Source organism: Podarcis liolepis, assembly GCF_965112155.1.
Source record: "Podarcis liolepis genome assembly, chromosome: 8".
Classification (NCBI taxonomy): Eukaryota; Metazoa; Chordata; class Lepidosauria; order Squamata; family Lacertidae; genus Podarcis; species Podarcis liolepis.
The window spans coordinates 17765552-17783726 of NC_139560.1; the positions used below are offsets into that span (position 1 = coordinate 17765552).

The window sequence follows — 18175 nt, forward strand, 5'->3', positions numbered from 1 at the left end:
TTGCCATACAGCTGGATACCTACAAAATAATGGGATCAGAATTTGCGAGAATGTCTATGCAAGAAGGAGTACATATGGAAAGGACAAAGCATGCTGAATGCTGTGTATTTTTCTAAACAGAGAATTGTTTGCCGCAGCCACCATTTGCTGTAGTAGATCTAATGCTGTATAGAAAGCAGACATAATCATGTTTTTAAGTAAGGAAAAACCCCAACTGATCGTGAATGCATAATTTAGGAAGGAAATCTTTTTTTTTTCTTTTGCAGATGTGCAGATCAGCTCTCAAAATGTCTTCTGTGTCTTCCGTGTACCTCCTAAGCCAGTTGCGTTAGCCCTCCTGCTAGCTGACTAATAGAATTAATAACTGTAAAAGCAAAAAAACAAAAAAAGCATTCTAGAGCCACATGCCTTATGAAGTCAATGCTGGGTATGATTTTAAAAGTATGTAATCTATTTTTTTTTCCAAGTGGAAATGTTAACTGGAAAACTTCTTGGCACGCTATAAAGCATTGTGCAATCTGTTATTTGTCTTACAGATAATAATTGCAGAATGCTTATATGCTTTCTCTGTATTCTCACTCTGTCTAACATGACTTGCCAGTAGATAGTTTCTTCCATTTAAAAGTACTGCAAATGGGCTTTTATTTAGATAATATGTCTTCTTGAAAAATGATATTGATAGTGTACAAGACAGAGGAAAAGCATATCTTTCTTTAAGGGTAGAGTATCATAGATACAGTCCAATGAAACTGCAGTTTTTAGGAAAAAATTTTTTTAGGAAGGGGTGGTGGAAGGGTGATGCGCCTAATATTAGCTTCACAAATTCTTCTTCTCATACGAAAATATTGGCAATTATTTTGAGATTTTAGACAGGAGGGTGGGGGGAGAGGGACTTCAAAAAGCTTTTGTGTATTTTGCCTCACCCAGCCCATGGCCCAACCATCTGTTTCAGCTCTTCCTAAGCTCCCTTCTTCACAAATCACATTGGGATGATAGTACCCAGGGGGTGTGGCTAGCTTCAGAAATCCAGTATAGATCAGGAGGTATCTTCAGCAAGGCGATATTCAGCCCACCCAGTTGCTGAACAACGGGTTGGTACTGTGCTTACCATAAAATCCTCTTTCTTTGTACGGGTTGACTAATTTCCCCCGTTTTGAGAACCTAGGCCAGCCAACGTGGTGCTTTTCAGATATTGTCAGACTACATTTCCCATCATCCATAACCAATGGCCATGCTGGTTGAGGGTGATGGGAGCTGGAGTCCAGCAACATCTGGAAGGGAGCACTACGTTGGCTACGCCTGCTCTGGGCAGTAAAGTTATAACATTTTACAGTACTGTAAAATTATAGCATGGAAGTTACTGATAAGTATAAAATTCTCATTCGAACATTATGTTTGCTTGATAACTATGAGATTAGACCCAGACCATGCAAAATATGAAAGAGTTCATAGTTTGCTGTTTGTTTTAAGAATTTCTGGATGCAAAGGATCTCTTATGTGAGCAACACTCATCTCAAAACATAGCTCATATAGCCTATAGTAGCTTATATATATTTTTCAGTTCCATATCTGTTTTCACAATTAAGGGGTTTCCTCATAGGGTTCAGCAGTAGGAAGGGAGGATGCAACCCCCCCCCCAAAAAAAAACTGGTGTGTGTGAGTGCATGTGTGAGGCTAAATACTGATCTCAGTATGACACATCCATAATTATTTATTCTAAAAAGAATTTTTTAAAAAAGAATTTAGCATTGCATTACTGGGATTCGTTTACAGAGATGTCAAGCTACTAACTGATGCACAGAACTGGAGATTACCAGTGATATTTTAAAATTTATTTAAATTACATTTTGAAAGGTTGCTATTCCTGTAAGATAGAAGTCAAAATGAGTGTGCCAGCATTGTAACTGTGCCCAAGTAAGTGTGCCACTGATAGTATCCAGTGTTTTATAAAAGCTTGTGAGTATTTTGTATCTGGCAGAAACTGCACCTTTATGTTTAACGGTGAGGGGTGGCATAAATTGACTGCGTAGTTTAAGCAGTCTAATTGTTTTTCTGTTTCTGCTTTCAGATATGGTCCGGAAAAAGAACCCCCCTCTAAGAAACGTTGCTAGTGAAGGTGAACCCGAGACCCTCAAGTCGCCGGGTCCTGAAAGTGACACTGTTGAAAGGCAACGAGAATTTTCTGCCGGTCAGATGCAAGGGAACGCTGAGCAGAGTGAGGCTGCGGAGCAAACTGACAAGGAGGGGTTTTGCACGCATGTCCCAGAGTCATCTCCCAGCACTAAAAAGGACTTTAAAAGCTCCTCAACAAGCGAAAAGGCTGGCTTTAATTATGAAAGCCACAATAAGGGAGGAAATGTTCCATCCTTCCCTCATGATGAGGTGACAGACAGAAATATGCAGGGCTTCTCATCTCCAGCTGTTGGGGGAATCTCAGAGTCCTTGAAGTCTCCTCTCAGATCAGATGCAGATGACACCCAAGATGTGATCTGCACCCCGCCAGGAGATCTGTCAGAGAAAAGCGATGAGCATCGCACATCACCAAAATCTACGGACGAAACAGTGCATGTGCAAAGTGGTCAAGCCGAGGGCCGGGGTTCGAGCCCGGGTTCGGTGGCCTCAAAAAACCCACAAGTGCCTTCAGATGGGGACGCAAGGCCAAGCAAATTGAAAGCAGATTTGCTGGCAAACGAGAACCCTGATATGGCGCCTCTGTCTCCAGAGCTTCAGGACTTCAAATGCAACATCTGTGGCTATGGTTACTATGGGAACGACCCCACAGATCTCATCAAACACTTCCGCAAGTACCACCTCGGGCTGCACAACCGCACCAGGCAGGATGCTGAGCTTGACACTAAAATTTTGGCTCTCCACAACATGGTGCAGTTCAGCCACTCCAAAGACTTCCAGAAAGTCAATTGTTCTGTGCTGTCAGGGGTCCTGCAGGATATCAATTCCCAAAGGCCTGTCCTGCTAAACGGGACTTATGATGTGCAGGTTTGTATCTCGTACTTCCATACCTCCCTGTGCGCTTCTTAACAAGAAAAACATGGGGACACAATTTTAAGCCTGCGTAATGAATCTCATGTGAGCTGCTACAGCCACATCAATGCCACTTAAGTTACTGCTTTTCAAGTTTGGTCTGCATGAATTCATCGTTCATTTCACACATTATTCAGAAGCAGACTTAGGTTTAGCACTAAGTGTGTACCTAACAAGAAGCTGCTCAGTGAGTGACTCCATTAGGTTAGGTTTGGATATAATGCTAAGCCACAGTTTCACTTTACAAAAGTGAGCTGCTTGACCAATCACTTTACCTCTTCTGGTGTGTACCAGAGGAGGAGATCGGGAGCACCTAGGCCCTGATATAAAGTAAGTAGAGTTTATTGTTACTCCCAAAATGAGCTAAACTGTGGTTAGTTTGTAAACAGCCATGATAAAAAAGGCATTTTGATTTGGGCTTGTTTCAATAAACTGTAGTCTAAATTAACTACAGTTTGTCCTTATTGGATGAAACAGAAATTAAAAGGGAAAAGACCTTTAGGTGCACAGAAAAGGGTTTATTAGGCCCAGCATACAAATTCTTCTTTGGGGCACTCCTAATAGTTATTTATCTGATTTGTAAAATGCTGTTTAAGCTTGCTGGAGGAAGAGAGCAGAGGAAGAAGCTTTCGAACCTAAGGCCTTAGCATTCTCATCCCCATAACAGTATACTGCGGTTTAATGTTATGTTCAAGCCAGGTCACATGTTTGCAAAAACTTGCTTGCTGCATTAGCACATTAAATTTTCAATTCTCTGCTTAACTGAGTCGGGGATAGTACATTTTAAGTTAGTCAGGACCGAATCCCATAAGAATCAGATCAGATAGTGATGACTTTTCATTTGGTTTCAATGGGACTCAGTCATGACTAACTATTCCTGGATTCAGGGCTCGTAGTAATGGGTAATGACTGAAGGCATCTTCAAATCATGCTTCCCTTAAGGATAGGGCTGCTCATATTATTTGGTGATGAAAGTATCCAAATTCCTCAAAATAAATTATGTAAACAGCTGCAGTGCAGAGAATCACAGAGTTTGGAAGGGATCACAAGGGCTCAGCTAGTCCAATCCCCTGCAATTCAGGAACCTTTTTACCCAGTGTAGGGCTGGAACCCATGACCATGAGATTAAGAGTCTCATGCTCTTATTGGCTGAGCTATCCTGCTTGGTTTGATGGGTCATAGAAAAATATCTAGTCCAGCCTCTCACTCAATGCACAATCTATTGTGCAGTACGATGCAGGGCTTCTTACATTGCATTCTGCGTCTGATAGTGGATTTTGATTTTTTTTTTACGGTGCAGGGGGAGAACTTAGAACAGGCATGGGCAAACTCTGTCCCTCCAGATGTTTGGGACTACAATTCCCACCATCCCTAGCTAACAGGACCAGTGGTCAGGGTTGATGGGAATTGCAGTCCGAAATATCTGGAGGGCCGGAGTTTGCCTATGCCTAGAAGCCATAAGTTTGTATCCAATGCAGAGATACATTGGATCTATTTAAATTAATGAACCTTTGTTAGCCATATCTATTAACTTCAATGGGCCTTTTCTGAGTAGGACTAGCATTGGATACAATCCAGAATCAAGAGGGTGGTATGAAAGGGCTCCTTAGCCCTTCTTCCAACCACGGAATGGGGAAAATGTGGCTCTCCATATGTCTCTGGACTACGACTCTGGACTAGCACTATGATGGGGCCCCAGACGATTTGTGGGATAGCAACAGTTGTCAGGTCAACCACTTGCCTGGTACAAATGGGCCTTTTGTGGTATGGACTTGATGGGGTCAGGATTGTACCCTTATGTGGCACCCTAATGGCTGCTGGCCCAACTCTTGTCTTTCTTGCATAGATATAATAATCTGTGTGGTAGGGTGGGTATGGGGAGGCTTAGGGATGCTTAAATGGCAGACAGCCAAATGTGCCATGGCTTTATTGGCAAGGGAATGGGATGTGCCTTCAGCAGTTTCGGCATGTAAGTCTCGCTTCGTGCCATGTGATTCTAAAAATGGGAAACATGAAGGTTTGGTAGATCATATCTGGGGGGAAATACAGTCCTATGGGAAATAACTCTCTTGAAATAATGTAGCAGAAAATTAGTATCTGGATTATTTTAAATGAACAATCTGATCTCTGCTGGTTGCTGGAAGCCGTGGCTTTTCTTATTGATTTTTGATGGAGCAAGGAACATTAAGTCTTGAGGACAAGGAGTGTAACTGATCTGGTGCCAGGCCTATAAGGCTTACATTTCCGGACAACAGAAAGCCATCTGAGCATTATGAGAGTAATATTCCATAATAAATCCTAGCACACTTCATCATCATAGTAGTATGCATGGAGAAGCAGGCCTGTATTTTTTCTTAGGCACTGTGGCTATTCTTTTCAGTTTTGCTTCTGCATACTCTGCAGGGTATGTTATGGGTGGAGGTGGGTAGTGCATAATTCCGTAAGTTATGTACTCTGCAACTTTATACTAATTTGCCTAAATTCCCAGCTGAATTCCTCTCATCTCCAAAGACTGTGCCTTGCTGGAGTCTCCACGTGTCACAATGAGGTTTTTAATTTTCATTGCGCTGGCTTTGCCTTAGAATTCTGTTATCATTCACAACCACCTTGTTATGTAGGCTAATAATAAATATTATTCTAATTATTTTGCCATCATGGTACAGTGTGTGGCTTTCTGCTCTTCCACCATGTACCCTTTAATGCTTTTCAAAAAGGGTTTTGTTTTGTTTTTGTTTAAATGGCATTCCCTCTCCAGTAAGCAGGACAAAAGAGAGCACGTATCGCCAGCCACAAATGAAGCAGTCCAATTAAGTGCAGTCAGGCCAGTTGGAAACAATAATACAAATTTACTAATTTATTAGTGACAAAATTAAATGATCTTCTACCTGGTACTTTATCTAGAGATAGTTTTAGTATAAATAATGAGCACTATTTTTTCTCAGTTAGACTCAATCATGCCACATCCTCCCCAACTACTTTACTTTTTTGGGTCTGGATGTCATAATTTGGTTAAAGAGAAACCTCACCAATAGTGATATAATTAAAGTCACATATTTCAGAGACATTTCACTAAAAACATCAAAGTCATATAGAAAACTTGAATTTTTGCTTGCTGGAAACTTCAGGTTAATTCTATAAAGCCTGTTGAATTAATCTATTGCGTCTTTTGACAGTTTCAGTTCTGTAGAAAAAGGCTGGCTCTGTTTGTAGCTTGTTAAAACTGCAATGTGACACACATTTGGTTTATTTCAGCACCTGATGACAGGGCTGTAGGGAGATTCTGTGAACCCTTTCACAAGAATTTATCCTGTAAAGGTTTCTTATGAAATAACTGTCTGGAATATCTGCTGGGTTGCAAAAACTGCTAGTACTCTTGCAAGTAACCTGCAAAACAAATAATAAGCTAAACCTATGGCTTGTAAATAATATTGGCATGATGTGTTAAACAAGACACAGCAGTTTTTAATTACAGTGATAGTTCCTGGGAATGCCAATATTTAATGATGGATCTAGCAGTAAGGATGGTAGGAACGTATGATTAAGGGGCACAGAAACATTAACGTCCGAGCAGGCATAATGGTGTGAACATTAACTGGAAGATGTGGGCAATCCAGAAACTGATTTTGTATTTCTTTAGAACGTACTATTTAACTAACTGATTCAGGCTTTCAAAAAGATTGTGATAGTCAATATACAGGAATTTGATTATTATTTTTTTTTAGCATTCTCTTACATCTTCCTAACAGTGATATTGTTAGGTTCTTTGTTATTTATGGGCAAGTTTGTTCTTGATTAGATTGGACGGGATGCTTTTTCAGGGCGGCATTTTCTGAAATAAACCAGATGTGCGTGATATCTCAGATTGAACAAATAGAACTAGAAATAAAACAGATCAATGAAGACCGTACTCGTTTAATAAGGCTTGGCAACAAAATGCTGTAAGGAAGACAAAAAAGGGGTAGGAAACAGCACACAGATAATCTAGTTAAGATCAGTTCTTTCCTCCAACCAGAAATATAGTCTAAAATAGACCAGACACTCCTATACGAAGCTAGTAATTATTTGATAGAAACAGTTGGCTCTGGAAACTTCTTTCATATATATATATATATATATATATATATATATATATATATATATATATGCATGCATGCTAACTTTTCCTGGTGAGTTCGGGGGAAAAGAGCATTAAATATTCACTCATTCCAAATGTTAGACTTCACCACTTGTGCATACACCAGATGTTGATGCCAAACATGTAAGAAGATAAATAACTGATTAATATTTTCATGCTTCGCAGTAAATACTGAACAGATTTTATAAACATGCAGTAAAAGGATTGCTGAAATTCCCTCCAGTGCCCACACATTTGTCTTGCGACCTTGCCTATTCTGGAAGTTCTTTCCACCCCCACCCCCACTTCAACGCTGTTTCATTTGAAATGGATTGCGATTCAGTAACTCCCAGTCTTGGGGGAGGAATAACTAAAGCTTCAAACTTGAGCATGCTTAATGAATGGTAGAACTTAATTACTAGTATATTTAATGCTTCTAATTTATATGTTGCATTTCAAGTGTCACTTACTTCATCTTAATACTTTTTCCAAGAACCTGGCCAATATCATTACTGCCATATTGTAGATGGAGGCTGACATCGAAGAGATGGGATTAAATAAGGGTACCTAATTAAATTTTGGTTGTTGTGAGTTTTAAATGATGGACGTCTGTCTCATAGCTCACACGCTTTAACTAGCACACTACAGAAGCTTCTGCAGGTCTAGTAATATATGGATATACTTATTCATTTAAAGTATGACACAGGTGGCACTGTGGGTAAAACCTCAGCGCCTAGGACTTGCCGATCACATGGTCAGCGGTTCGAATCCCCGCGGCGGGGTGCGTTCCTGTCGTTCGGTCCCAGCGCCTGCCAACCTAGCAGTTCAAAAGCACCCCCGGGTGCAAGTAGATAAATAGGGACTGCTTACCAGCGGGAAGGTAAACGGCGTTCCGTGTGCTGCGCTGGCTCGCCAGATGCAGCTTGTCACGCTGGCCACATGACCCAGAAGTGTCTGCGGACAGCGCTGGCTCCCGGCCTATAGAGTGAGATGAGCGCACAACCCTAGAGTCTGGCAAGACTGGCCCGTACAGGCAGCGGTACCTTTACCTTTTATCCTGCTCTTTAGCCAGAAAAGGCCCCCAGGCTTGCAGTCTAAAAGGCATGACACAATAGGAATAGGGATTTGGAAGGCGGGGGGGGGGGGGGAGATGCCATCAACAAGGCTGCCCCTAAGTGCTCTCTCCAGCGCTGAGGTCTAGAGTGAACATTTGGATAAGGAAGCAAACAGAAACTAGAATACAAGTGACACTAATCTGATAGTGAGGTCAGTATATAAGCACTATAGCATGTGTTTATCACGTGGTGGTCATGGCAGTGAATTTCATATCCAAACAGCCACCTATCAGTGCTTTTCAGAGTGCTTAAAGGACAAGTGTGTTCTGGTCACAGACAGTAACATCTGAACCACCTGTCACCTGCTTGGACATATTTGCTTAGCGGGTGGCGCTGTGGGTTAAACCACAGAGCCTAGGACTTGCCGATCAGAAGGTCGGCTGTTCAAATCCCCGCGACGGGGTGAGCTCCCGTTGCTCGGTCCTTGCTCCTGCCAACCTAGCAATTCGAAAGCACGTCAAAGTGCAAGTAGATAAATAGGTACCGCTCCGGCGGGAAGGTAAACGGCGCTTCTGTGCGCTGCTCTGGTTCACCAGAAGCGGCTTAGTCATGCTGGCCACATGACCCGGATGCTGTACGCCGGCTCCCTCGGCCAATAAAGCGAGATGAGCCAGAGTCGGTCACGACTGGACCTAATGGTCAGGGGTCCCTTACCTTTATGAAGATACAATTGCTTGCTTCCACTTCAGCCTTGGTGGCACTAGTGGTTATAATTTCAGAGGAGGTCCAAAGAACTGACTGACCCTTATTGAAAGGATCAGTTTCAGTTAATGTAGCCTGTAGATGTGGACAAGAAGCTTGAATGAATATGACCAACTACTTGACCCTTGCTCTTCATGGCTGCTTACAGCTAGCTGGAGGGATTTGGCGGAGTGGGTCCAGTGGGTAGTTAATGTCTCATTGCAGGGAAGGGTGTGGTCCCCACTACTTTGAAAGAGGAAGTGATGCATCCCCTTCTTAGGAGGAAATGAGGAAATGAATTCCACAGGGCTACATGATCCATAATGAACCAATTGGCTAATCAAGATTTATATGTTCTCCCGGGGTTATGGCAGTCTGGGCTTAAATCTGCTCTGAATCATGGGATAGTATTATGTTGTAGTACTGAAATGATTGTATGGTTGTGTTGATTTTGTGATCTTTTATTTGCTGTACTGTTTAAATGCTTTATTGTTTTAATGAAATGTTTTTACTAACTACAGTGAAACCATTTTGTGGACACTTTGTGATGAAAAGTGGTATATAAATGTTGATTATATATATATATTTTAAAAACTGCATAAAAACTGTCTTGGCAGAGAAAAACATTCTACAATGAAGGTCTACCATGTAAAAATCATATTCCCAGTGAGACAAATACTTTCCAGAACAGGGAAGTTTAGACCAGTCAGTGACAAACTGTGAAGGATGGTGTGCAGTGGAGCTCATGAACTAAGTTAATTCCACAATCTGAGTGTAGCCACTGAGAAGGTGGTCTTTTGTCCTGACCGATTGTGTCTCAGCCATGGATGGGACATGGAGATTTGATCGAGATTTATGTGCCCTAGAATTTACCCTGAACTATCTGCAGTGCACAGAGGTTCCTTCAAACTATCCTGAAAAATGTTCCCTTGAAGGTTGAATGTTTTTCTTCATTAGTTTATGAAAGAACAATTAACATCTGGACTATACTTTCAGTAATGTAATCTATCATCTTCAATTTCTATATTGTTCTGTAAACTTGGACCACAATCCATATACCTTCTAATGGTGTGTGCCTTGTGGCTTTCATGCTTGATAGCAGCCAATCCTCAACGTGCACCACACATTGCATTTCAGATTGCAATGTTTGGGGTGGAAAAAAAGGATTGCTAAAAGTAATAAAAAAGTATAATAATAATTTATTATTTATACCCCGCCCATCTGGCTGGGTTTCCCCAGCCACTCTGTGCGCTTCCAACAAAATATTAAAATACAATAATCTATTAAACTTTAAAAGCTTCTCTAAACAGGACTGCCTTCAGATGTCTTCTAAATGTCAGGTGGTTGTTTATTTCCTTGACATCTGATGGGAGGGCGTTCCACAGGGCGGGCGCCACTACCGAGAAGGCCCTCTGCCTGGTTCCCTGTAACTTGGCTTCTTGCAGTGAGGGAACTGTCAGAAGGCCCTCGGCGCTGGACCTCAGTATCCGTCAGAACGATGGGGGTGGAGACCGAGTATCCCGAGTCAGCATCAACTCTAGATTGTAAGCCCCTATTTATGAATTTGATGGTCATTTTCAAATTTAATGACCGTGCACTTCAAGTAGAGACTATATGCAAAATTGTTTCCTTGTGGTGTTGCCAAAACATCTTTTTTGTTTTGATCTCTTAATTAGGACTTGCCTATTAATTTATCAGCTAATTAAGGATTTACATACTGATTTCAGGTATATAGCCTCCCAGCCATTATCTGCATTCGGGTGCTGTATTTCCTTGACTCACTTCCATAGGAACCAAAATACGTTGTCACATTTGTCGAAATATGAATCTAATTTGCAAGCTGGATGCAAACTTATTTCTGAAACTCATTAGCCTCTTGATTTGTTTCTCTGTCATGGTCTGCAGCATCAGTCGTAAGAAGCTTGGCAGCCTCTGGGTACTGATTTATACAGATCCAGTTTCCAAGGAACAGCCAAGATCGATCCTTCCCCCCCCCCTCTCCTCTTCTTCTTCTCTCCCTTTTCATTTCAAAGATTAACATTGAGTAAAAATACTTAACATTGTTTAGAATGGAACAAATTCCTTTTGGCCACCATCCTGCTTTGAGTTTTCATAGCGGTGGACCTGCAGGGTATATGGCACTTGGCGTGGATGCAGGAATTCGTTCACATGAAATAATTGTAGCATTGGGGTCTTTGTTTGAAAGTTTTAACAGACCAACCCTGGAAAGATGTTTACATCAGGGTGGAATAAGCATGAACCTAATTGGAGGGTTTAATATGCATGAACCTAATTGGAGGGGCTGAGAGCAGAGTAAGAGTTTCACTACTTTCCCCTTCCTCTGTAATGTTTCAGTGGATGGTAACATCTTGTACATTCACTCTGATTTATCTTTATTAACATCACCCCATTATTCTGGGGTAGCTAATCTGAAATAGATTCTATTTTGATTCCATATTCAAAGCACTGCTGTAATCTAGAGGGGATGCGGGTGGCGCTGTGGGTTAAACCACAGAACCTAGGACTTGCTGATCAGAAGGTCGGCGGTTCGAATCCCCGCAACGGGGTGAGCTCCTGTTGCTCGGTCCCAGCTCCTGCCAACCTAGCAGTTCGAAAGCATGTCAAAGTAGATAAATAGGTACCGCTCCGGCGGGAAGGTAAATGGCGTTTCCATGCACTGCTCTGGTTCGCCAGAAGTGGCTTAGTCATGCTGGTCACACGACCCGGAAGCTGTACGCCAGCTCCCTCGGCCAATAAAGCGAGATGAGCGCCACAACCCCAGAGTAGGCCACGACTGGACCTAATGGTCAGGGGTCCCTTTACCTAATCTAGAAGTATTCGTAAATAAACTTTCACAAAAGAGAGAGGCAGAGAGAGAATTGATCTCCATATAGTCACTGAAGACTTGATAATGGTGTGGCTGCATTCAGAGTCCTTTGTACAGTTCTGTCACCTTGTTTTAAAAAGGTAGACAGTAGAATTGGAAAAAGTGCCTCAAAGGGTAACCAGAATGATCAAAGAATTCAGGCACCTGCCTTTCATTAAAGGCTAAAGCAGGAATACCAAATGCGATGCCTTCCAGGGGTTATTGGACTCCCAACTCTTTATCAGTTCCAGCCAGCAAGACTAGTGGTCAGGGATAATGGAAGCTATAGTCCAACAACATCTGGAGGACCCCAGATACCCAACGCCAGTTGATGAAATTTGCTACCATAACATGCACTGCCAGAACATGCCGCTGGTTTGGCTGTCATTAAAAGGGGATTGGACAAATTAATGAAGGCTAGGCCCATCAACTACTGTTATCCACAACAGCTAACTGGAACTTTCAATAATGTGCAACTGAAAACAAGTTGCAAGGAGAAGAAATTGGGGCAGGTATTGCTTTATTGCCTACTTGGGCATTCTCCAGAGGCAACTGGCTTGACTACTGTAATCATCATGATGCTTTACTAAATGGACCCTTGCTCCGATCCAACAGGACTCTTCATGTTCTCATGGCAAGGTTAAGTGAACTTGAGCGTTGTGCTGACTATTATCCTAATTCATGTTTTTACTTATAATACATGTTCAGAGTCTTTTTCAGTACTTTCAATGCTGTTAGTTTGAAGCCATGATCACTGGAGGCATTTGAAATGATTGTCCACAGGTTGACTGTGCTGGTCTCTATCAGTCATGTAGATTGCTGTGAGCCAGTTTGGTCTGATTCTCCCATTGTGCAGGAACTGCAAAGCCAGGAACGTCTCAAATTAGGAAATCCTGATGTGTTTGAAGAAGTTATACTCCACAATAATTCTCATAAGATACGGTGAAGGTCTTCCCAATCTTCTGTAAGAAGTAAAATATTTCAGAGACCTTCAGAGACCTTCATCATATCGATATTATATTCAGACTGTGGCTTGAAATCCTAAGAACAGTGTGGCCACCAGTTCTCTTTTATCTGCAGCCCACTGCCCCATATCCGAAGACCCAGGAACATGTTTAGAGGGACACAGGAGACTTCAGATGGAAGTGAAATTGGGAGAACCTATTGCTGTGTATGTGAACTCTGTTCCATTCTCAGAAGACATCTATAACACAAAAGCACTCTCTGTTATCAAAGCTGAAGGCGGTGCTACAGGGTGGTGCTACAAATCTTGCTATAAATCTTAGCATCTGTTCTGACCTGCATAACATGGTGAACTTTGTTAATTGTGGGATAGTTAATGCCATTCTGAATGCTGTATTGCACAAAGTGAGCGGATAAGCAAGAGTGTTGTGTGCGGCGGGGGGACTTTCAGGATTAGAAGATTAAATGTAATAGGCAGGCGGGAGACTGGGTGACTCAGGGGATTGGTAAAGGATCTCAAGCCTTTCACTTCCTGATTAAAGGTTGAAAATTGTGACCTAAGTAATTGGAAGGTTTGCTGCCATTTGATTTTGCAACTTCATTTAGTTGGATTAATTTTTAGCTGATGGAAAGAATTTTTAAAAATGGAAATCTCCATCAGTTTGTCCAACTCAGAGTGATTCATAACCTGTTTTCTTCCAGAAAGCCAGGCATTCATTGCAGTCCTAGGAACCACTCCAATTATTCTCTCTGCGTGTGCATTAAACAGTATCTTCACACCCCTGAAGATTTCCGACATTCACATGCCCTACAGGTCTATACTCTAAAAGACCTTCCCTACAAGAGAGAGAAATTCATCTAGGGAGGAAGGTCTTTTACTTCTTGAGCTCTGCCCACCTGTCCTGGAGGAAGGCTGTTGCCCATAAAAAGTCAAACTGATCTTAGCAATGTGACAATCAGTGCTTGGAGACCTTCAGGTTTCTTATATGAACGTATTTATTTATTTATTTTATGACATTTCTATGCCTCTTAATCCATAATAGAGTTCTCTGGGCATAAATGGGGAGATTTAAATATGGAAGAAGATCGAGTAGGCTCAGAATAAGACTCTTTCTGGCAATTAACTTCCTCAGTTGTTTGGTAGAGGCACCCAGGGCCCCCTAAAATAATCTTAAGGTTTGAATAGATGCATAAGTGTGAAGACAGTCTTCTGGGTTCCGTGCCATTTAGTGTCCTAAAGATTAAATCTACCACTTTAAATTGGGCCTGGAAATTTGGGAGCCATTGCAGCTAATAAAGCACAGGCATAATATGGTCAGATTGCCCATCCAGTAGCCAACTGAATGTTCCCTCCTAGAATTTGGACTGAATCAGAAGTTACAGCTTTCACATAGAGACTGCTGGCAATGTGTCTGCATGGTACATCCATAGCATATAGAAGCTCCTAAGTATGTGGGTTTCCAGTGGTTCCTATTGCAAAGCTATAAAGAAAGTTTGAATGGGACCCTAAGATGTTTGAGCCATGCTGAAAACAAACCCATTCTGTAGCCATGTCTGCATATAACCGTTCCCTAAAGTGACTGCATCTCCACCTTTGGCTGTGTCTTCATGGCAGTGAAAGGGAGACTTGGGTGAGGTTTATTGCTTCTTATGCTGAGCTCCTACAGGTCAAGGATGCCAATTCTTTTTTAAAGGATGCCACATGGCAAGTTCAAAGAATGAGAGGCTGTGCATTATTCATTAAATTGCATATGCACACTCCCACTTGGTATTGGTGCAATTTAGCCTTCAGACTTCTAAGGCAGAGAGCATGCAAAAGTGTAAGGTTTGAATCTGTTCTGTGCCATAGATAGACCCATGGGCCTTCCCCTCCTACACTTCTGTTTCTGCCACTTACAGAATACTGTAGGTTTCTTTTAAAAAATTAACTGTGTACATTCTGTGGTAGTTAAGAGTGGTCTAAAAATTGGAGTAAGTGATTTTTAGATAGTGTGGTAAGATACAAGAGATGTATGGCAGGGTATGAATTGGCTAGTCACTTTAGATCTCCAGGAATTAGGGCTGGTGCTGTGGTCTAAACCACAGAACCTAGGGCTTCCCAATCGGAAGGTCGGCAGTTCGAATCCCCGTGACGGGGTGAGCTCCCGTTGCTTGGTCCCTGCTCCTGCCCACCTAGCAGTTCAAAAGCACGTCAAAGTGCAAGTAGATAAATAGGCACTGCTCCCGTGGGAAGGTAAACAGTGTTTCTGTGCGCTGCTCTGGTTCGCCAGAAGCAGCTTAGTCATGCTGGCCACATGATCAGGAAGCTGTCTGCTGACAAACGGCGGATTCCTCAGTCTAAAGAGCGAGATGAGTGCTCAACCGCAGAGTCGTCCGCGACTGGACCTAACTGTCAGGGGTATCTTTGCCTTTTTATTTAGCCAGTAAATGGGTGGTAAGGAGAGTATACTGGGGAATATGATGGTATTTGGTGAGTGATTTGTCCTTGGGACTAACAAGGGAGTCAAGTAATTTATAGAGTCATATATGTCTGTCTCTCTAGGTTTTCTATATATTCGAACACTGTCCTTTTACTGATCTGTGCCATATGGATCCAGATAATGTTGAAAATGTGCATTTGACCAGAATAAACCCAAGTGGATCTTGGTATTCATGCTACTTTTGTGCTTCTGCTAATCATTTTGCATTGAAGCTGGTTTCTTTCTCTCTCTTTTTAACTTGATTGTTTTTTAAGTATAGTTTATACTGCATGAAAAACTGCTTTTTTGCATAACGATTACTACCTTCCATGAATGGGTACATTCTTTTTAAATGGAAAAGATGAAATGTAATACTAATTGCTCATAGTCCAGTGCACCCCAGAATTCATCTAGGTTTTCAGTTAATTTTGTTGGAACAGTCAAGAACAGGACATACTGTAAACAAGTTTTTTCTAATCCTGACAATAATGTTGTTGTCATAGTAGTAGTAGTAGTAGTAGTAGTAGTAGTAGTAATAATAATAATAATAATAATAATAATAATAATAATAATAATAATTTTATTATTTATATGCCGCCCATCTAATTGGGTCTTTTCTGCTTTCATCTCTGTTGCAGTGAGGCATCACCAGTTCTGCTGGCTAAAGAAGTATGCAGTAGCCGCTGCTTTGGTAGATAGCAGGTGACACAAGGGGACTAAAAGGGTTCCACTTGACTATAAATCCTAAGACACTGGCCTAGCACTTCATTTTGAGAAAATAGTTATTGAAGTAGAACTATGCAGCTCATAGACGATTCATACCTGCTTGGCTGGTGACTCAGTACTGTACTTGCTTTGTTTCCCGATCACTAGCCTAGAATGCCAGCAGCTGCTACTGTCAGTTATGGAAGATTTGCACTACTAACTTTAAGCTAGTTTTAAGGTAGTTTAGCTACCAGGATTTGCTGTTCTCAGCCCCTCCTCTCCAAGAATCCTGAGAGTTCCAGTACAGTGGTACCTTGGGTTACAGACACTTCAGGTTACAGACTCCGTTAACCCAGAAATAGTACCTTGGGTTAAGAACTTTTCTTCAGGATGAGAACAGAAATCGCGTGGCGGCAGTGGGAGGCCCCATTAGCTAAAGTGGTACCTCAGGTTAAGAACAGTTTCAGGTTAAGAACGAATTAAGTTCTTCACCCGAGGTACCACTGTATTTTAAAGCAGTGTTCTAGAAGCCTTCAAAGCTAATTTCCAGGGTTTCTTGAATGGCAGAGCCACAGCATTTCTGATCTGTTTCTTTTTCTCTTGTAAATGTGTCTTTAGGCAAATCAAACGTTTCTCAGGGTAGTGTTTGCAGGAAAAGGCAGCACTTATCTAAATGTAGAGCAGCACAACACACATTTGTACTAACTTAGAAATCAGTGAAAATGCTCTTTCCTCTAAATTTCGAAAAGGGAGCATTTTGGTTGGAAACTTGAGCTGAGATGTCTGGTTTATAGAGTGGTATGTGAATGTTAATAAGTAAATGGCACATAATAAAGGAAAAGTCACCCTCACTGTGCGGCCATCTCACAGGGTTATGAAAAGTGTACATTGAGATAGTGGCTACATTATTGTTCACCTGAATCCTTTGGTACAGGGGACAAATTAGATCATCTTATTTTGTCAAAGGCAATTTCAGTAGGACTAACATCAGTGCCAGCTCAAAGTTTTTGCTGGCTCTTGGAAAACCTCACTTTTAACTTCTCCAAATATAGCCAGGCAAATCTGTTGACTGGGTGGTTGGTGGGAAAGCATTCACCAAAGAGGACTAGCCTAATGCAACCTCCCTCAGTAACAGGTTGCTAAGACTAAGTGCATAATGCAGATCTGAAGATTTCGTGGTGTTCACTGGCATGGTATAGACTCTCTGTTATCTAGGACCTGAAGGATTTTGGTATGGCACCAGTGTCTCGGCATAAACTACTTACTGCTCTCACATCCTATTAGTGTTTCCAGGTTTCCTAGTGGCACCTGACTTTGGACTGAGCAGTAGCAAAGGGTGAGTAAATAATATAAATTTCAAGGAGCCAGCCACCAAATATTTAGTCACCCGGAATTATTTAAATCCCTTGGCGCCAGCTTCCTATTTTTAAGAGTCCAGGCTCCCTGGCACCTGGTTTATTCCATTCCCAGTGATTGCTTCTAGCCATTATTTAGGATGCCTTTATTAACTTCACAATGGAAAAAAGGAGTCTTAACCAGTCTTTTTGAAATCGTGTTTACTTAAATAGAGAGGGCCAAAATCAACTCATTTTTTTGCAATGCCATTTAGCAGTTTATTGACTCACCACACGAGCTCTGCTTAGCTCTGCAGCATAAGGAGAAGAAGTGCCGTCTTTTCTCCAGCTAAATAGCTAAAAGGCGTTTATATTATATGCATTTTAAAATGTTTACATTGCATGCTCTTCATGCATCTGAATCTTTCCGTATGGTGCAGTTCTGTAATGAACAGGGATCACGTGGCTCCTTTGTGGCACAGCTGTCAAAGGGGTGGGGGGAGCATATCTTTATTTGCCTAATGTAGTATGAGAGAATCACCCAGAAAAGTAGTAATTTACTTTGCAGTTGGGGAAATTAAAATCTGTTCTTCCATTACAGAGTGTTTGCTGAAAATTTATAGTCTTTGGATCAAAATCCAAAGAGGTACATTGCTGAATCCCAGCCTCCCGTTATGAGTGTAGTTATTAAGGAGAAAACTGGAGTAGGCTGGTGGGTGGATTCCAGTGTGTATAGAGTGTTTCTGAAGGATTAATTTCTGAAATATGGATAGCATGCACATTTTCACAGTCTCAGCACAAGAAGTAAAGCAATGATGACATTGTAGTTATGAAGCCAGCTTCTCCTTCTCACTTTCCATTCACACTTTCTTCCTCCCCTTTGGCTTTCTAAACAG

The 18175-nt window shown here is 41.7% G+C and overlaps 1 protein-coding gene across 13 annotated transcripts in view; it reads left to right on the top strand.

Moving 5' to 3' along the window:
• TRPS1 (transcriptional repressor GATA binding 1) overlaps nt 1-18175 on the top strand; it is a 231496-nt gene that overhangs the window by 64082 nt on the left and 149239 nt on the right. For 6 of the 13 annotated variants that reach the window (XM_083516528.1, XM_083516523.1, XM_083516524.1 and 3 more), the window contains exons 2-3: nt 267-441; nt 2069-2997. In XM_083516528.1, the coding sequence (XP_083372654.1) occupies nt 405-441; nt 2069-2997 (966 nt within the window). In that variant the 5' untranslated portion in view covers nt 267-404. Of the gene's footprint in view, nt 1-266; nt 442-2039; nt 2998-18175 lie in introns of all 13 variants that reach the window. The other 7 variants (XM_083516522.1, XM_083516534.1, XM_083516527.1 and 4 more) reach the window with 3 other exon arrangements.